Genomic DNA, 21368 nt, shown 5'->3' on the forward strand with positions numbered 1-21368 from the left:
ACATATATACTTGTAAAATTTAATGCTAGATGGTGCATAAATATGATGGATGGCAACAAAGTAGATAGTGGATCAAATATTTAAGGATAAAGGTGATGTGAGAGGGGGGGTGGTTAACAAAAAAATTGATGAGATATAAGTGAGGGAGGGCTTCATGGAACTATGAATATGTCTAGAAAAAGGTGTATTCTTAATGTAAAGGGGACCTAGATCTCAAAACGATTGAATTAAAAGGAAGAGGTTTACAACACACACGTCCAATCATGGGCTAAATAATAATCTTACAATAATTAAAAAGGTGAGGCATCGGACTTACAATTAAAAAGGGAAGAAGTTGGAGATAAACAAGTCTTTTTTTTAAGAAAAAGGGTAGGTAATTTTAAATCCAGCCACCTCTCTAAAGCCAAATGCTTTAACCACTTCATGAAGTTCTTTAAGAAAAAAAAATAAAAGGAATATTGTGAGCATCGTTGAACTATATTATTTAATGATCTTTCACTCGTGGTTCATTTGCAAGAGCATGATTCAATACATATGGTCATTGATACATCATTTGACATAAGTGCTTTTTTTTCAATAATTCCCCAAAATGATATAGAATCTATTTATTATATCAAGAATCCATTTTTATAACTTTGTAGTAGTTGAAAAAAACAAGTATAAAAAATGTGAATTATATAATTTTTAATAATTATTATTATGGCATTTTTCTTGGAAAAGTTCAATTCGAGTTCTAGTTTGAAAACAACGAAAATATTTTTTTTAAGCAGAGTACGAATCATAAAAACTCGTATACATGTTTATGAAACAATAGCATGTATCTTCCATCAATTGAAGTTATACTTGGATACTTCTTCTAAAAAACAAGACTTTTTAGAGTAATTCTAACCGACCTTTAGTAGTTTTATCGATTACAATATTTAACTCTTATAGTATGCGAACATGTGCCAACCAAGCACATTCAAATAACTTCATATTTTTGGCCTTCTTTTAAAAAAGGATATTATTTCATGTTTATTGGCTTTCTTTTGTGCCATCCCTTTTTTTGAATATATATGATGCCAAAGGGTTCTGAACTATAGCAATTAGTTGATCACGGCAATAACAATATGGCCTTGAAGGTATTGCATGAGATTTGCCCTCCCACTATATGCTCCTCCTCATACACAAATGAGGACTCCATGGCCTTCTCTTTGACCCTTAAGATGGCCTCGTTGTCAAGAGTTCTCTGCTGGGTGGCATCCAATGATGATGATAACTCATAGTTTTTCTCATCAGTTCGATTGAAACTAGGGGTTTCGATATGATCATCGTTGGGATATATATTTTGATAATGGGGTCCTTCATTGGAGGTTAATTTGATTACTTTTAGAGAAACCCCTGGATGATCTGCCATCCTGCAGCCTAAACAGAGGGCCTCTCTGTCATCAGGGCCTGCTATGAACAGAACGACCACCTTGTAAGAGAAGAAGCAAGGGTGGATTGCGCCCATTGAAGCCTTATCCAACAGAGCAAGGTGCATTGTCTAGCACTCTGTGACAAGCCTGGTAGAATCCATTCGTATCATCTGCAGCAGGAGCTAAGAGTGATGTTGCATGCTTGTGCAAATACGGTAAAATGATTATAGTGGCTCGCTTTTCTACGGCAAGCTTGCAGATGTCTTCATGCATGCGGTGGAGGTTGGCGATGGCGGTTAAGCGCTTCACTTTGACCTTACAGAGGGCGGAGGAAGCTTGAAAGGAGAGAACGATATTGCCGTGGGAGGCATTTGTTGATGATTGTTGTGCCGGGTGGTTGAGCATTAGAATGGCGGAGGGGCGCCGACACCACCGGGAACGTGACAAATGACGTCAGCAGGCACGTCACGACCAGTATGGCGATTCTTGGCGAACGTCTCGTCCGTCAATGCCTGAAAATTTTAACATAGCTAATTATGAAGAAGCAAATAAATATAGAACAATTAGTCAAGAGAACAGGTTAGAAATGATAAACAAAAATAATATCTGAAATTTCTAATTAAAGAATTCGAATAAACGAGAAACAAAATAGCACGAATATATTTTCCCCCAAAACAATAATGACGAATTTTGAAAAAATATTTTCGACGGCTCAAAAATCGAAAGAAACATTGATATGTAAAGCAACTTTCTTCAGCTTTTCCAAAAAAAGGTCCTTTTTTAAAAGATTTTTTAAAAAACTTTTGAATTGCATCATCATGAGAAATTCCCTGCGCCCAAAGGCATTCCCAATAAAAAAAAGAGATGAGAAATTTAGCTTAAATAATTCCAAAGACTCATGCATAGACTTATTCGTGCGAAATTTATCATTACTTCCATACAAGACAAATCTGATTTTAATTACATTCTTCTCGTGTGCAGCAAAAGATTGAATGATCATATAATAATAATAATGTACCTTAAGATCTCTCCCAATGTTGAGAACGATGAGCACGGCAAGCCCTTTGGTGTTCATGAGAAAGCCCAAAATCAAGGCTCTCTTAGTGGGAAGCCCACTAAGCCTGACACCACCCCATGAAGGGACCCTAGGTTGGTCTTCAAGCCACTCGATGCAAAGAAGAGAGGCAGCATAAGGCCTGTCACAAAGTCTTCAATCTTCTCTGTGATTATCTTAGGAAATGCATTATCTTTTGGAATGACTAACCCCAATAAAAATGGCCCTAAGAGAGGGTGCACACCAATCGCATCACTAACGAAACCAGACAGCAACACACCCACAAGTGTCATGCACACATACACATCACTACTTCCTTGGCCCTGCTTAGTTGCTCTATGGGCTACTCTTGCCATGAACATTCTAACTATTGTCAGCATTATGAGGCCAAATCCAACACCGCATAGTAGAACCCACAAGGGTATGAGCGGTTCATGTTTAGGGCCAGCCATGGCAACACCCACAGCTAGTAGGGTCCACACCGTGACATCATTTACTGCCGCAGAGGGTACGGCGAGTTCGCCAACATCAGTGGATAAGAGTTTGAGCTCTGCCATGATTCTAACAAGCACTGAGAAGGCACTGATGGAGAGGGGGACTCCCATGAAAACTATGAAGGGCCCAAGTATTACTCCTTGTGAGATGGTGCTTCTCACAAAGGTTGCTAGCGCTGCTGAAGCTCCAAAGGGTACCCCAATTCCTGCCATTGCAATCAGGAAAGCCCTTTTCCCTGTCTTGCTAAGAGCTTGTAAGTCCAGCTCTAGCCCCACCATGAATATGAAGAACATCAACCCCATGGTTGCTACTGTCTCAAGCAGAGGAATGCTCTGTGAAGGGAACACCCTCTCCAAGTAGGCCTTGTTTCTGCCCAATGCAGTTGGGCCAAGAAGAACACCACCCTGCCCACCAAAAAAAAACAAAAACAAAAACAAATTATTAACTAAAATTAGGCCTTCGTTTTCATGAGTAGTCTGAGGACTTGATGACATTATTGGAAGAAAGTTTAAATTCAAGCTGGTGTCATGAACGCGGTTATAATTTTCAAACCTAAGGCAGTACCCAACCAAAAAACATATGAAAATAAATAAAAAGGATCAGTTTGTTTAGAAAGTTGCTAATATGATGTATTTCTCCGATGATTATGGAAACAAAATGAGAGCTATAATTAATAATTCACAAGTATATGTAACCTTGCCCCTTTCCTGCTACCACTTGCACAAGTATTAAGCACAGCATAATTAAACAAAAGAGCAAGTTTAATGTAATAAGGAAGCGCCAGCTATGGAAGTTGGCGTGTACTTACTATGATTTTTGCAAGAACACGAGGTTGTTTGAAACGCATAAAGAGACAAGCCATATATCGAGTGACTAGAAGCACGAGGGCGGTTTGGACAGTTAGCAAGGGGAGGGCAAAGTTGAGAGGAAGGTCTCCTTGCAGGAAACCGTTGGAGACAGCAGGCATTGGGCGAAAGCAACGGATAACATGAAGAACAAGGGCGGTAGAGTTGGTGGCGGCCATGCTTGAATAATTTGAAGTGCGAAAACAAAGGAAAAAAAGCAGTGAAGGGATAAGCAATGGACGTGTTTGTGTGTGACAGTGTGTGTGTGTGTGTGTGAGAGAGAGAGAGAGAGAGAGAGAGAGAGAGATGCTGAGGCATTCGCCGTCACAGGTTGGCCATGAATTGTGAAGGCTTTCTATATAACAGGAAACGACTGAATGAGATAAACGGTGCGTGTTTTTTTTTTCTTTTGCATGGAATGATCAGCCTACCTAATATATATATATATATATATAGGCAGGCAGGCGAGACGAAGGAATTTGTTGCAGAAGGCTTTGCATGGTGTATTGTGGGAGTGGGTGTAAAGCTGAGTGTGGGAGTCGAGGTGCACACCTCTGACGAGACAGACCTCATCGTCGACACACCCCACTTCCGTCTACTGTTTAATGCACGCCCTCCCCCTCGTAAAGTCAAATCAAAGAGCTCCACTAGGCCAATAAAGGAATGAAGAAGGAGGTGGAGAAGATGAAGGAAAATATGGCTGGGAAGATCTAGGAAAAGGTGAACTAAATCAGGCCATAGAAAAGTAGGCAAGGATGGAAGGACAAGTTGCCCCCTCATCTGTGAGGAGCACATCAAGATCATAAGGGACGTCCAGAACGTGGCCAATAAAGATAGAGTAGAGATGGTGAAAGCAGAGGAAAGATTGGCAATGCTGGATGCGGAAGAATATCTAGAAAAAGTGTTGGTGTCTAGTCAAGACCCGACACTTACATGGTTCCGGACCACCTAGTCAACTCCTGAAGAGCAGCGAGACTGATGCAACTGTACCCAATGCAAGACAAGCCAATGTTGGCGCGTTGAGTTGCTAGTCTTCCTAAGCTTGGGGAGTTGGTTGTGACTACAAGCAGGTTAGTTCCTATGTCCTTCATGATTTTAGATAGGAGTTAAGGTCCAGATAAGAATGCAATTAACATTGAATGGACAGAGAATAGATCATCTTCCTTGGTCTCTCTCTGTCATGTGCACACACCTTTCCTTTTCCATGACTCATATCTTACCGGAGCAGTAATAAATGGTATCTTAATGGGTTGGACATCTTTTGGATGGTGACATGCACCTTCCTCTTTGCCTGGTGTGATCGGCCTTTCATGCATAGACTCGATAAACTCTCAGTGGCATTAGCCATATCGGCCATACCATTGTCAAGCACATTTTCAATGAATTGTGCATCTATCAAAGAGCTTAGGGGGATGAGAAGGTGTGCATGCAAACTAAAGAGGGAACTAGAAGCAGAGAGAGAGAGAGAGAGAGAGAGAGAGAGAGAGAGGTATGATTTTGAAGTATAAGAGGCCAATACTAGAATGGTATTACATGAGCTTTGTATTGCTAGATGTATTGTTTAGTGAAATAAAATTAGCGACACATCTAGCAACACAAATAATATTGCTAAGTGTCTATTTTTTTAAATTAGTCAAAGTTTGGGGCTCATTATTGTTTATAGTGTTGCTATTTGTATTGCTAAGTGACACATAAGTGTCGTTAAGCAACACCCGCAAGTTTTATCGTGAAGGTTGTGTCACTTGGCCCTTGTAAAGTTGTACTGTCGCATGCATATTCACAATTTGCTACATGGTTCCTTGTGAGGTTTGCAAGCCTTGCACAACCTTGTACGACACCAAAATCTTTGCAAAATGCCTAGCCCTATCCAAATCCCCAAGGTGCAAAGTGAGCTTATCACCTTGGAACCAATTGGAGCAGGTGAGTTGCTCGAGAGTAGAACATATTTTACTGGGATTTTATTGAGTTTTGTTTCTCTTCTTAATTTTGGAACATTTATGGCGTGTTTTGCAGAACATATCGTCTCTCTCTAAACTTAAATTTGGTTTTAAAACTATGTTGTAAAAATATTTGTTTCTCTCTCTTTTAATCAACATGAGAAGGTCGGTTCAAACCAGAAGGGATGGGGCATGCATTTCAGGGTGCCCGCGTGGGACGCACCTCTAATAACTTCAAAGAGTGTGGGGGGTCAAATCGTCCGTTTCACACCTGAAGCCACCAAATTCACCCACTTCTTGATTCAGAAAGGAGCTTTCTCAACGGCTTCCATTCCATTGCTGAGGAGCACATTGCGAGGATGATGCGTTTTTTCCATGGAAAGTTTTCTTGGCTTGTAGAGGCTCTCATAGTCTCTACGAGCTTCCTGGTCTTCGCCTTCCTGGACGGCCTTGACCGCCTGCTCTGCGTGGTTTTCTGGGCTCTGGACTCCATTTTGGATTCGGAAGTCACTCCCTGTTACTGCAAACACCGTCGCAATGGCGCGCTGCCGCAACCCAATGATGCTGCACAGAGCTTCCATGGAGAAGGCCGCCCATCTCATGTCAAACATCCCCATAACAGCTCACACATAGCTTACCCCATGGTCATGACCCATAAAGGAGAATGCGGAGCTATGGCTATGGATCAATGTCTCTCTTCACATCTCAACTGTGACAGGAGAATCGAGAGAGGAGATTTATTGAGCACCGTGCCATCCTCCCAGGACCGCGGCAAAACCTCCCGTGGGATTGTGTCCAGGTGGTCAGATTGTAGCTGCTCCACATGCACCACATGGCAATCAGATGAGAAGGAACTTCTCTATGTTCACATGGAAGGTAAAGGTAAGAGGGTTAATTATGAAAGTAGTTGTATTACTCTTTATACCAAGAAGTTCTTTGTCTGCAGGTCTGTATTACTCTTTATACCAAGAAGTTCTTTGTCTGCAGGTCAGGATGTTTCGAGGTGCTCCAACATCACAAACATGGGGCTTGATAACGTCATCTTTATCCATGGGTTTCTCTCGTCCTCTTCCCTCTGGTCCGAGAAGGTAATCCCGTATTTGCCCGAGTCAACAAAAGCAGCATACCGACTGTATGCCATTGATTTGCTTGGATTTGGCAACAGCCCAAAACCCAGAAATTGCGTTTACACCATGGCAGACCACATCAAGAAAATTGAAGAATCTGTGCTACAACGATACAAGGTTGATACATTTCACCTTGTTGCTCATTCGATGGGCTGTATAGTGGCCCTCGCACTGGCAGCAGCCCATATTGATGCTGTGAAAACAATTACTCTCGTTGCACCGGTAAGCTAAAGACAGCTGTATTTTGCAAGATGTGCAATATAGTTTTGTCATCTCAGAAGGCGCGCGCGCACGCGCGCACACACACACACACACACACACACACACACACACAGTTTGTTTGACTTAACTTCTTCTTTTGTTTTCATCATTGATTAGCCATATTTTCCTGCTCCAACAAATGAATCAGCAGCAGCATATGTTTTACGACAAGTTGCACCTCAGAGAGTTTGGCCGCCCATAGCATTGGGTGCAGCTGTGATGTCTTGGTACGAGCATGTCGGTCGAGGAATATGCTTTCTCTTGTGCAAGCAGCACAGTGTGTGGGAACGTGTGGTCAACACTTTGACATTGAACAGGTTTGGTTGCTAGCCTTTGTTTGTGGAAGTACATTCTATGCTTTGCTGCTCATTAAATGGTTGAGTTCACTTCTATGTGCACTTTATCAAAGGAAAGCTTGGACGTAATACACAGTGTCTCAGGGAAGTTCTTCTATATGAGCTGTGTTCAAATGGGTATCTATAAAACCTCTTACCTGGGAATCTTGGGCCTTTGCAAACTTATGTTATTTTCCAAAATCACATAAAAATACCACCTATGTAAATATATTTCTGAGATTTTTTTTGTACAAATTATACTTGTAAAACCCCTTTATGTTGAATTCATTTGCTTATATCTTTTTAATTGGAGCTCTTGCGCTCATCATCTGAGCCTTTCCTATATATGTGTTTTTCGGATCACCCCTCCGATATAGAATATAACAACAATAACTTGCAAGCCATGGTGGCAATGTTTTGTTTGCTGACTTGGGAGGCCCATTATTCAAAAACCCTGTATATCGCGTGTTAAAAGGGTGTTTATAAAACCCCTTATGTTACAAGTGGAAGCTATAACTGAAACGGGGACTCGGAACAATAGACCAAACACTTCAAATACCAGACAGAGTATGAAAAACACAGCAGAAGAACCATAAACAATATAAATACACCACATTGAGCCGGAATGCCCAGCCCTTGTAGCAACTTCTTTATTCATATAGAAGCTTTTTTTACAATAAAGAAAGGTGCGGGCGCATGCAACACCGGATTTTCCACAAAGCATCAACAAATCTCCATCCTAGATATCTATCCAGTGCCAAGATAAAAACACAGCACCAAAAGCCATCTGAAAACTATCTCAAAATAGTCCCCATGAATCAGCCTATTAAACAGTCCATAAAACAGTCCGGTACGGAGCCAAATACAGTCCCGAACACTGTGCCAAAACAGCCCCAAAATAGAGCCTCAAATCAGCCCCAGAAGAGCCCTCAAAACTGTCCTAGATTCTTCCAAAAATCCCCAAATCTTCCCATGACAAGGCGAGAAGAGAGAGAGAGAGAGAGAGAGAGAGAGAGAGAGAGGGATCTGCAGCTGTATGGCCAGATGAGAGAGAGATCTGCTACTGTACGGCCAGATTTGTTCGACTAGCAAACATCAAGTGTACAGCCAGCACTGATGAGAGAGATGTTGTACGACTAAGCGCTGATGAGAGGGAGAAGAGCTTGTTGATGATGCAAAAGAGAAGCGCATCCCAACTTTTATAAAGTCGACCAGCCCCATAATTGGTGTGCTTTTTGTCTTTTATGCCAAAAGTAGGTAAGTTGGCCTAAAATATCAGCTTTATGCTTTTCTTGGCTTGTTGGTCAAGTTTTAGCCCAAAATATCAACTTTTATGCTTTTCCTAGACTTGTAGCCCAAGTTTTCCCTAGGCACCTCCTTTTGTCCACATATACATGCCCAAAATAATAATATGTCTAGCCCTTCATTAATGATGTGTGAAAACACTGACTTATAAACATTACAAGTCACTTTAATGATGAAAATCCCATGCTGCTCATGCTCTATAGCCATTTTTCAGGTCAAACTTTGTCTTTAAATGCTTCAGCTTTTTTCTATGGACAATCCCTGTTCGCACCTTGGTTCCGCTCAGTGTGAAACACTAGTCAAGACTGGTGAAGGGACCACCAAATGGTGACAGAAGCTTTGTGGAACCTTTTAACTTGATTAGCAAAGAATGCTCACAAATTGAATTTATGCAAGAGAGAGGTGGAACGGAGAGAAAGAGAACTGTATTCATGATTGATTTCCAACAACCCTCAAAAGGGGTCCCCACCAATAGGTGTAATTGCTTGTATTGCTGTAATTATGTAAAGACGGACGTTTAGGGCTGTAAATCCCTGTTGCACTGACCCAAAGTAACGTATATATGCTGAAGGCACAGGATGGTTTGGCCGTAGTGCCTGCTGGACAGCTCTATGATGTGCGTTTTTCTCCACAGGCTGAGATGATGTGTGTTTTTCTTCAACGCTACTGTGGGCTGCTTATAGATCTCATTCTGCTTGCGTTTAGGGCTGAAGACTGCAACAGACAGTTGTGTTCACGTGCCATGTGTGCAAAAATATCGAGATAGCTGATATGGCAAGATGCGCATGCTTATCAAGGTGGTACCAAACGTTATGTACTGTACGGATCCGTACGTACTGTACGTTGTTTGGTACGGAAAAAAAATTTAAGGTACGTAAAAATATGTACCATTGGTAAAAATACATAAAATCTCAGAAATTTCAGCCGCCTACATAAAATTTCAGTCCATGTCCACATTGACATATAAAACTTTCGAAATAGAGACACAACAAGGTCACAAACCTACTAATTCAAAAGTGAGAAATTAGAATCACAAGTCGTCAATCATACTTAATAAGTTAATCATACTTAATACTTAATACTTATTGTCACAAGTGAGTCGTCCACAGATGGTGGGCTAAGGCTCTGAGAGAGAGAGAGAGAGAGAGAGAGGGAGAGAGGGAGAGAGAGAGTTATGTTGCTGCCTTGGGGGCCTGAGCAAGGGTGGGTGAGTTATATTGCCAGCCGTACTGGACGCCAGTGGCAAACAGAGAGGGCGGCTACGCACAGGCGCGAAGCGAACAGGGGCGGTGAGGGCAGAGGCGAACTGAGGCGGCGGTGAGCAGGGGGCGGCCCAGGGAGAAGGCGGCGGCGACAGTAGCGAAGAGAGAGAGAGTGCGACTGTAGAGAAGAGAGAGCATGGCGGCTAGCTCTTACCGGAAGGTTGAGGTCGTACGGTCTCCAGAGACGCAGACGCAAGACGCAGGCACGCCGCAAAAAAAAAAAACGTACGGATCGATCCGTACGTATGGATCCCCGTACGGTACGGATGTACGGTACGGATTGGATCCGTACGTACGTTTTGATCCTACCTTGATGCTTATATAGTGCCATAGCTGCTGGCCGACTGGAGAACAGGTCAACCAACCTTGTTGGACAAGAAAAAACCAGGCGCCCCTCTGATGTGGTCCCTCTGATCTGGTCCTTGTTCTTGGTTGGCACAGTCGGTATAGTGGTTGGTACAGTAGGTACAATGGTTGGTACAGGCGGTACGGTGGTTGGTACAACAGGTACAGGTACAGTAAGTACAAATGTTGGTATAGCATGTACAGTGACTAGTACAACAGGTACAATGGTTGGTACAATAAGTACAGAAGTTGGTACAGCCGGTACAATGGGTGGTATAGCAAGTACAAGTACAAGGACCGGTACAGCTAGTACAATGGTTGGTACAACAAGTACAAAGGCTGGTACAAGTACAATGGCTAGAAATCATAATAAATGATTAAATACCCTTGCCTTAAGTATTTCTTCGCGATGGAAGCCTCCAAAACAGTCCCCAACAGTCGGTATTCTTCATGGGCAGCCTTCAAGAGAGAGAGAGAATGAGAGTAGCCATCATTAGGGCAGCCTGTAACGTTGGTAGAGGCTAGTGTGCAGCAAGAGAGCCTCCATTAATGAAGAGAGAGGACTCCAATTTGTAGATTTGGGCCTCCCATGAGCTAAAATGGCGAGAGAAGGCTACAATGACAAGTGGAGAGCCACACAATAGCTGAAGTGAAAAGTGTGAGGCCACTTGTCTCACTTTGATCCACTTTCTAACAAGTGTCAGGCCACTTGTCTCACTTTGATCCACTTTCTAACAAGTGTCAGGCCACTTGTCTCACTTTGGTCCACCTTCTTGCCACATGTCCCAATCTAAGAGATGGGTCCTTCCATAATCTTTACCTCTAAAAATATCCCAACTAGTAGACATTCTCTCATAGGCACTTTGCCAACTCTTGGTCTTTGCTCAATTCCAGATGTAATGACGCGAAGAGAATTTCCACTTGAGTCAAGCAAAAAATAGCAACTCTTCTAAATTTTAGGAGTGTGGTCCTCTGTATTCTAGGATAATCTCCCATTCCCAAAGCTTGTACTTTCCAAATATTTAGATATCCTGGAGTCCATCAAACTCCTTTCATACTGGGAAATGTCCAGGCTGGTGACATCCTCCCCAACTTCTTTAAAGTTGTCCGCAACTTTAAGCTTCAAGCCATATATTCAAGATATAATCATGTCCCATCGAGTGGGCGAGACGAGACAGTCTCAAAAATCCAATATAACTGAAGAATCCATGTTCCAAAGAAATGGGTGAGACTAAATAAGTCTCCAGAATACCAATATCAAAACCATGTCATAAAATAAATGGGCGAGAATTCCATGGAAGATATGCTAGACACAGGCACAAGAGCCAATTGTGTCTCAATCACCAATATCAATGAGATAATCATATGCAAATGAAAATCACCAATCAGGTGCTAAAACACTTAAATGAGTGCCATGCACAAGAAACTAGTGCCTCGCACAGAAACATGTGCTATGCACACAAACGGGTGCCATTCAGGAGTACAAATCATGGTGACAGAAAAGCTGGTTCTCCATAGTTCTGGCAATCCTTTCTCCCAATCCCAACGGTTCCCATGTTCTCCCATACAATCCCAACTCTGATCAACAAGCATGGTGTGGAAACAATGAAACACTCACTCCACAATCGCAACACAAATCCACGTGTATGGTGGAGTGTTCATTGAATTGTCCTCTCACAATCCCAACATGAATTCACATGCATGGTGAGATGAACAATGAACCTCTTGGCCTCTGTATGGGGAGATAGTGATTCTAATATGGCATAAAGATAAATAAATCCATGTCCCAAATAAATGGGCGAGACAAAACAGTCCCATAAGTTCAGATATCATAATCCAAGCTCAAAGCACACAAACATGTGCCAATCCACATGACCCTTGGCGTACACATAAGTCCCTTGGCAACCAGGTATCATGTCCACTTTACCACTTGCACTCTGTGTTGGTACTCTGACCACACACCTTGGATGAGAGGTGGGCTCAAGTAACAAGATAAAACAATCACTCGCAGGCATAAATAGCCTGGTGTTCCATAAGCATTTCTGCTGCACATAGGAGCCATAAACAATGTTTCCTTGAAACCATCTCAAGGCAAACAACAACACCTTTCTCCTTGCATAGCTATACAAGGGTTAGTGAACATCAAAAATACTTCATAGTAAAAAGCCAAAGCACCAACTTTGCAAACTCAAAGTATACTTAGCTTTTCTTTGCCAGGTTGATCATGAAGCCAAAAGAAATATCTCGTCACCATATCCTTAAGATATCCTGAGATATATCTCTATCAAGCTTGCTTGTAAGCTTGATAATATAATCCACAATATCCATATGGAAAGAGTGCTAAACGTCTGCACATAAAGCCAACTCCATACTTCCAAGATAAATTTTGTGAATTCATAAATCCTTAGATCAACAAGCTGTCTACTGCACATGCTTTTGCTCTTGCTTCATAAGCTATGAAGCGGCTGGCCATGCTTAATAGCAATGATAGTAAGTGTCACCAGCCTGGACATTTCCCAGTACGAAAGGCGTCTAGTGGAGTCCAGGATGTCTAAATATTTGGGAAGTACAAGCTTTGGGAATGGGGGATTATCCTAGAATACAAAGGACTACACTCCTAAAATTTAGGAGAGTTGCTATTTTTGGCCTGACTCCAATGGAAATTCTGTTCGCATCATTACATCTGGAATTGAGCAGATACCAAGAGTTGGCAAAGTGCCTATGATAGAATGTCTACCAGTTGGGATATTTTTAGAGGTAAAGATTATGGAAGGACCCATCTCTTAGATTGGAACATGTGGCAAGAAAGTGGACCAAGTGAGACAAGTGGCCTGACACTTGTTAGAAAGTGGATCAAAGTGAGACAAGTGGCCTCACACTTGTCACTTCAGCTATTGTGTGGCTCTCCACTTGTCATTGTAGCCTTCTCTTGCCATTTTAGCTCATGGGAGGTCCAAATCTATAAATTGGAGCCTCTTCATTAATGGAGGCTCTCTTGCTGCACACTAGCCTCTACCACCGTTACAGGCTGCCCTAATGATGGCTACTCTCATTCTCTCTCTCTCTTGAAGGCTGCCCATGAAGAATACCGGCTGTTGGGGACTGTTTTAGAGGCTTCCATCGCGAAGAAATATTGAAGGCAAGGGTATTTAATCATTTATTATGATTTCTAGCCATTGTACTGGCTGTACCAGTCCTTGTACCGATTGTACTAGCTTTTGTACTTGCTGTACCAGCCACCGTACCAGTTGTACCAATCATTGTACCTGCTGTATTGGCTGAATGGAGAGTTGTACTTGCTGTACTCTATTGCATGAAGAACCGTGGTTTTTGGGGAAGAATCAGTACCCACACGGAGGTATATGGATTATGTTGTTGGCTCGGCTTTTCTAGAGCCTATGTTCCGGCTTGGTTGCCATGTGTTGGGTTGTGTTATGGCAATTGTATATGGATAATCCGGCATCTCCTGTGGGGAGAGTAAGGCTCTCAAAGCTTGTACATGATATTAATCTCCTTGGGTAATAAAATACTCCAAGGGGGGGGGGTCGGCCCATTCCGGCCTCTATGCGGTGTCACACGTGCAAGCTCCATTTTCAGCATTTGTGGATGTTATGTCCAAACTTTTATGTTTTATGCAAAGTGATGGATATGTCTTAAGACTGTGGCCATGTTTAAGTGTTTTGATATGCATTGATGGTATCAACAAGTGTGTCAAAGGTCCTAGTCCCCTGGGCACCCGCCGCGAGTTACATTGGTATCAGAGCATAGGCTTTCTTGGAAGCGGAGGCTTCCTTCTATGAATAAGGAAGAGAAAAGATCTTAAGTGGGGACCACACTTACCATCATTGCTATTAAGCATGGCCAGCCACTTCAGAGCCTATGAAGCAAGAGCATGAGCAATAGAGAGCTTGGTCCAAGGATTTATGAATTCACAAAATTTATCTTGGAAGTATGGAGTGGACTTTATGTGCACACATTTAGCACTCTTTCCATATGGATATTGTGGATTATATTATCAAGCTTACAGGCAAGCTATACGGAGATATATCTCAGGATATCTTAAGGATATGGTGACGAGATATTTTTTTTTGGTTTCATGACCAACTTGGCAAAGAAAAGCTAAGTATACTTTGAGTTTGCAAAGTTAGTGCTTTTGCTATGAAGTGTTTTTGATGTTCACTAACCCTTGTATAGCTATGCAAAGAGAAAGGTGTTGTTGTTTGCTTTGAGATGGTTTCAGGGAAACATTGTTTATGGCTCCCTTTAATGGGATGAATTCTTTTCATGGCTCCCTTTATTGGGATGGATTATATCTATGGAGATTTCTTTCTTGGACGAGATTTATATAGATATTTGGCTCAACAAGCAATTTCTATGGACGAATCTGTCCCAGTTTATAGAGAAGAAATATTTGGATCTCTCATGGATATGATGCTTTTATGGATAAAGTCCACCTCTACTCCAAGGTGTGTGGTTAGCACGGAGTATGTGGTAAGAGTTATGGTATACAAGAATTATGGTATACAGGTCTATGGATTCCTGGACTTCTTTTCTAGGAATTTGGATCTATCCTCAGGTTTATGGATTATTCTTTTTGGCTCCCTTTATTTGGGATGCATTGGACTTATGAAACTCATGGTTCACATACCCTGTGTAGTGTTCTCTTGTCCTACGTGCTCTCTTGAAGATTGTTTCTACCATGTGTGGGTGGAACAATAGAGAGCAGATGGAAGGGAACATGGGCACTTCAGAGGGCAGTGTCGAGCACAACATGCCGTGTGTAGTGTTCTCTTGTCCTACATGCTCTCTTGAAGATCGTTTCTACCATGTGTGGGTGGAACAATAGAGAGTAGATGGAAGGGAACATGGGCACTTCAGAGGGTAGTGTCGAGCACAACATGCTGTAACTCGCAGCGGGTGCCCGGGGGACTAGGGCCTTTGACACACTTGTTGATACCATCAATGCATATTAAAACACTTAAACAGGGCCACAGCCTTAACACATATCCATCATCACTTTGCATAAAACATAAAAGTTGGACCGAACATCCACAAATGCTGAAAATGGAGCTTGCACACGTGACACTGCATAGAGGCCAGAATGGGCCGACCCCTCCCTTGGAGTATTTTATTACCCAAGGAGAATAATATCATGTACAAGCTTTGAGGGCCTTACTCTCCCCACGGGAGATGCCGGATTATCCATATACAAATGCCATAACACAGCCCAACACGAGGCAACCAAGCCGAAACATAGGCTGTAGAAATGCTGAGCCAACAATATAATCCATATACCTCCGTGTGGGTATTGATTCTTCCCCAAAAACCACGGGTCTTCATGCAATAGAAAGGGTACAGCAAGTTCAATTCTCCATTCAGCCGGTACAGCAAGTACAATGGCTGGTATAGCCGGTACAGTGGTTGGTACAGCTGATACGGTGGCTGGTACAGCAGATACAATAAGTACAGAAGCTAGTACAGTCGGTACAAAGGTACAGCAAGTACAGAAGTTGGTACAGTTAGTACAAGGGCTAGTACAACAGGTACAGTGGTTGGTACAACAGGTATAGTGGTTGGTACAATAGGTACAACAAGTACAGAAGCTGGTACAGTTGGTACAATGGGCGGTACAACAAGTATAAAAAGCTGGTATAGCCAGTACAAGGGCTGGTACAGCAAGTACAGCAAGTACAAATGCGGGTACAACAAGTATAATGGCTACAAATCATAATAAATGATTAAATATCCTTGCCTTCAGTATTTCTCGCGATGGAAGCCTCCAAAACAGTCCCCAACAGCCGGTATTCTTCATGGGCAGCCTTCAAGAGAGAGAGAAAGAGAGTAGCCATCATTAGGGCAGCCTGTAACGGTGGTAGAGGCTAGTGTGCAGCGAGAGAGCCTCCATTAATGAAGAGAGAGGGCTCCAATTTATAGATTTGGGCCTCCCATGAGCTAAAATGGCAAGAGAGGCTACAATGACAAGTGGAGAGCCACACAATAGCTGAAGTGACAAGTGTGAGGTCACTTGTCTCACTTTGATCCACTTTCTAACAAGTGTCAGGCCACTTGTCTCACTTCGGTTCACTTTCTTGCCACATGTCCCAATCTAAGAGATGGGTCCTTCCATAATCTTTACCTCTAAAAAAATATCCCAACTAGTAGACATTCTGTCATAGGCACTTTGCCAACTCTTGGTCTCTGCTCAATTCCAGATGTAATGACGCGAAGAGAATTTCCATCGGAGTCAGGCCAAAAATAGCAACTCTCCTAAATTTTAGGAGTGTGGTCCTTTGTATTCTAGGATAATCTCCCATTCCCAAAGCTTGTACTTTTCAAATATTTAAACATCATGGAGCCCACCAGACCCCTTTGAGACTGGGAAATGTCCAGGCTGGTGACATTCTTCCCAACTTCTTAAAAGTTGTCCGCAACTTTAAGCTTCAAGCCATATATTCAAGATATAATCATGTCCCATCGATTGGGCGAGACGAGACAGTCTCAAAAATCCAATATAACTGAAGAATCCATGTCCCAAAGAAATGGGCGAGACTAAATAAGTCTCCATAATACCAATATCAAAATCATGTCCCAAGATAAATGGGTGAGACAAAAACAGTCCCATAAGTCCAGATATCATAATCCATGTTCCAAGTAAATGGATGAGACAAAACAGTCCCATAAGTCCAGATATCATAATCCATGTCCCAAGTAAATGGGCGAGACAAAACAGTCTCATAAGTCCAGATATCATAATCCATGTCCCAAGTAAATGGGCGAGACAAAATAAGTCTCCTGCCAAGTTGCCAACTAGACATCGGTCCACATGACCCTTGGCATAGACATAAGTCCCGTTATGTCCACTTTACCACTTGCACTCCGTGTTGGTACTCTGACCACACACCTTGGATGAGAGCCTAGAGGTGGGCTCAAGTAACAAGATAAAACAATCACTCGTCGCAGGCATAGATAACCTGGTGTTCCATAAGCATTTCTGCTACACATAGTTTATAGGCATTTCGACCACCAATAGTTTGTAGACATTTCGGCCACCAACTCACACTACCCTCTCAAGTGTCCATGTTCCCTTCTATCTGCTCTCTATTGTTTCACCCACACATGGTAGAAACAATCTTCAAGAGAGTACGTAGGACGAGAACACTACACAGTGTATGTTGTGCTTGTCACTACCCTTTGAAGTGTCCATGTTCCCTTCCATCTGCTCTCTATTGTTCCACCCTCACATGGTAGAAACAATCTTCAAGAGAGCACGTAGGACAGGAGAACACTACACAGGGTATGTTGTGCTTGTCACTACCCTTTGAAGTGCCCATGTTAACAGCATTTCTAGGAGCATGTCCAGTCGGTAGCAGCAATATTCATATTATTTGTCCAGGAAGCTGGCCGACCAGCAGTCGGCCAGTTTATTATGTCATATCTAGCCTATAAATAGTGTTGGATGCTCATCGTTTTTCTCATTCAGGCCAGCAATGCGCTGAGTCATAGAAATAAGCCTAGAATAGGGTTTACACCTTTTTATGGAAGGCAGCCCTTGGCTGCAAGGATTTATGTACCTTTTTGTACCATATGATATACTGAATTTCCAGCTATCTCTCTGTCTCTACTCTCCCTTTTGTGTGCGTTTTTGCATCAGCATGTTCTAGATGGTGTTTAGGGCTGAAAAAAGCATCTCAAAGCTTCCACATGTAACATTGGTATCAGAGCATCAGGCTCGGCAAGGCTAAACACTGATTCAGTCCCATATGAAGGTGTACGGGTCCAAGGTACAGGAAAATGCACAAGTACGAGGCCCAAGGCAAGGAACACGAGACCGGGAAGAACTCCCAAGAGGTTGGTTGGTGGTGTTCCACAAAGCCCAAAGGGGATGGCAGTCCTGTGAGCCAAGAAAGGCTTTCGGGCAACGGTTCCAAGGGAGGATGATCCTCTAAGGGGTGGAGTGAGAGTGCCAGACTCATTTCTCAGGAATGAAGACCAAGACGGTGTTCAGAGACAGGGTAGGAACGGAATGGGGACTGGATGGAACAGATGCATAGATCTTACTCAGAGAGTGGATTTGGGACCGGGCCGAGCATTCACTGAAAAGGTTGCTAGAGTCGGAAGGATGACAAAGGGACTACGGGAATAGAATGGGATGATGACAGTCATCCAAGAAGCAGATTGGAATCCCATCATCGAGTTTAGCAGAGGGGGATGTCATGTGCACACACATGTACATGCTTATCTCAAGGCTAATCCTAGAGGCAATATGATAAAGACTCACTAGAAAACACAGATTTGGAGCATTGTTGCTAGTTTTGGCAGGGGTTTGACTAATGGAGGGCAAAGAGGGCGCCAGCATTTCCAGGAGCATGTCCAGTTGGTTGCAACAATATTCATATTATTTGTCCAGGAAGCTGGCCGACCAGTTTATTATGTCATATCTAGCCTATAAATAGTGTTGGATGCTCATCGTTTTTCTCATTCAGGCCAGCAATGGGCTGAGTCATAGAAATAGGCCTAGAATAAGGTTTACACCTTTTCATGGAAGGCAGCCAAGGGCTGCAAGGATTTATGTACCTTTTTGTACCATATGATATACTGAATTTCCAGCTCTCTCTTTCTCTACTCTCCCTTCTGTCTGCGTTTTTGCATCAGCATGTTCTAGATGGTGTTTAGGGTTGAAAGAAGCATCTCAGAGTTTCCGCATGTAACAGTGTTGCTAGTACCTTTTTCAAGGGTACACACTCTAGGGTGGCCTATTCGCTGATGGGCACCCGACTAGTACCTTTTCCAAGGGTACACACTCTAGGGTGGCCTATTCGCTGATGGGCACCCGACCAGTGTCCTAGTAAGTGCCCAGGACAACATGACACGCTTACACCATACAGGACATGCACGTTGACGACCACCCCTTGGAGGTACACCTTTTTCTTTACCCTTTTTTTTCCAAATCACATAGAAATACTTCTCTAGGAATACTTCTGTAAATTTAACTTCAATAATGCCTTCATAAAACCCCTTATGTTCAACTCACGTGCTAATGTTTTTCAATGGACCCAAAGTCTAAAGCCCATGCACTATAGGCTGATGATTTGATGGAGTATATTATATACCATGCTTAGCTTTAGTATTGGTGGCGTTACTGCAGGGTTTCAACCTTATCTATACGCGACTTCATGCAACATACCCATCATTCTGCTTGGCACATCTTCCACAATGTCATATGTGGGGAGGCACACATATTGGATGCTTATCTAAGTGCATTGGAAAGAAGTGGTTGTGAAATACATGTTCTTCATGGAAAAGAAGACATAGTTGTACCAGCTCAATGTAGTCTCCAATTGAAAGAGCAATATCGTAAATTGAAGGTAGAGGTCATAGATGGTGTAAACCATTTTACCATCATTTATGGCCGAGAAAAAATGCTCTCGCATACGTTGGACAGAATTTGGAGGGATGCTTCTTCAAATGCAGATTTGTAACAAGATGGTGTAAATCCTTTTTTACCATAATTTTTGGCACAGAGAGTTTACCTTGCAACATTAGTGTTCAGAAATGCAACGAGTTATCTGGCAAAAAAAGTTTTGTAGGAAATATGCAGGAATGACTGACCTAGAAGGCTGAGGTCTTCGTTTGAGCATTTAATATTGGGGATTTTTACAAATGTAAGGTTTTTGATTTTTTACAAATGTAAGGTTTTTGAACTTATAATCTTTGCTGCCACAAGAGGTTGCGAGCATAGTTACCATTTGATGGGATGTTGCCAGAGAGGTTGCAAACATACTGACAATTATGCTTGATTACAGCCCATTTAAGGAGCAAGTTTTTAAAACCAATCAAGCTTCAATAGATGGTTTAGTAGGAGGAATGCTAAGGCTGCCTTTGTTTCTGAAGAAGATTCATTGCGATGATAGCCCAAACTTTCATGCAGCACATCAACGCACAGAGTTGGGCATGTGGCGAGGAAGCACACATCCATGATTCAGACTCCCCTCTGTTCTCTAGCCACTTAAGCAATTCCAAGTGGTTGAAGCAAGATGGGGTATTACATGCACCATCCCAGTACATGTGGCATGCTAGGCCCGTTGCTCCACCACCTCCTCGAGGTTGTCATCCTCCCGTTGCAAGTGATGGAGGCGACTTATGTAGAGCTCTATGCATACATAGAGATTTATGCATGAGCTCTATGCATGCATAAAGCTCTACGTAAAGCATAGACCTCTACAAAAAAGCTCTTATATGCGTAGAGCTCTACATAAAAAGCATGGAGCTCTACATAAAAACATAGAGCTCGATGTATGCATAGGAAGCTTATGTAGAGCTCTACGTAAAGCTCTTATGCATACATAGAGCTTTTATGTAGACCTTTATGTATGCATAAGAGCATGTCCACTCACTCATCCAATGTGTGGGAGAAGGAAGCCATCAGTGCTTTTGTGTCCATGATGAACAAAGCGAAATCTGTGGATGGGCAAAGATACCCAGAAGTAGCTCTTCCCAAACTCCAATGTTCCCCTGATTGCACCATGCAAGCAAAACAGACAAGATGTTGGAGAAAAATTGCAAGTATCCTAGGCTCTAATGCCAATTGTAAGACTACTAACGCTGTGATTGTGTTTATATATATGGATGTGCAGTAGAAGACAAGTAAATACAAACACACTAGACTAATCCTGACGCTAATCTTGTATTGTGTACATTGAAAGTCAATTAAATGTGTTAAAAGCATTAAAAGGTGATCAAGTTCTTACTGACCTCATACGAAGTTGCATAGATCCTAGCCAACAAGCGTGTAGCCCAGCGATGAGGGCTTGTGACGGGGGAGGGGAGGTCCCAAGTTTAGATCCCTGCAGGGACTGTGGCGACCACAATTTCCACTGCCTTTGGGCGGGACAACCAAGTTTCCTTTGGCCACGCATGATAATTGTGATTACAGAACACACTCTACTTGCTACAAATTCTTTATTTTCAACCAAAGCGTCTCTCCTTGCTCTTCGAGCACCTGTGT

General features: G+C 42.6%; 1 protein-coding gene and 1 pseudogene across 2 annotated transcripts; one reads left to right on the top strand and one right to left on the bottom strand.

Moving 5' to 3' along the window:
* Positions 1-1093: 1093 nt before the first annotated feature.
* Positions 1094-3999, bottom strand: LOC147608845 (cation/H(+) antiporter 19-like; annotated as a pseudogene).
* A 1987-nt stretch (positions 4000-5986) lies between these two features.
* Positions 5987-20129, top strand: LOC147608846 (alpha/beta-Hydrolases superfamily protein). Of its 2 annotated transcripts, none has more exons than XM_086788607.1 (4): positions 5987-6610; positions 6716-7077; positions 7234-7433; positions 19509-20128. In XM_086788607.1, exons 1-4 carry the CDS (start codon positions 6088-6090, stop codon positions 19840-19842), a joined length of 1419 nt encoding a protein of 472 aa, XP_086644733.1. In that variant the 5' UTR covers positions 5987-6087; the 3' UTR covers positions 19843-20128. The 2 variants fall into 2 exon arrangements, with proteins under 2 accessions (XP_086644733.1, XP_086644734.1); XM_086788608.1 differs by having other exon boundaries at positions 5993-6604; positions 19509-20129.
* Positions 20130-21368: the final 1239 nt, after the last annotated feature.

This window comes from Cibotium barometz, chromosome 52 (genome assembly GCF_041138505.1).
Source record: "Cibotium barometz isolate CiBa-2024 chromosome 52, ASM4113850v1, whole genome shotgun sequence".
In the NCBI taxonomy this organism is placed as follows: domain Eukaryota; kingdom Viridiplantae; phylum Streptophyta; class Polypodiopsida; order Cyatheales; family Cibotiaceae; genus Cibotium; species Cibotium barometz.

Coding starts and splice junctions, on each gene's coding strand:
- LOC147608846 (XM_086788607.1), top strand. CDS start 6,088: ATGATGCGTTTTTTCCATGGAAAGTTTTCTTGGCTTGTAGAGGCTCTC. Junction 6,611..6,715: donor TGTTCACATGGAAGGTAAAG/GTAAGAGGGTTA, acceptor CTTTGTCTGCAG/GTCAGGATGTTTCGAGGTGC. Junction 7,078..7,233: donor CAATTACTCTCGTTGCACCG/GTAAGCTAAAGA, acceptor ATCATTGATTAG/CCATATTTTCCTGCTCCAAC.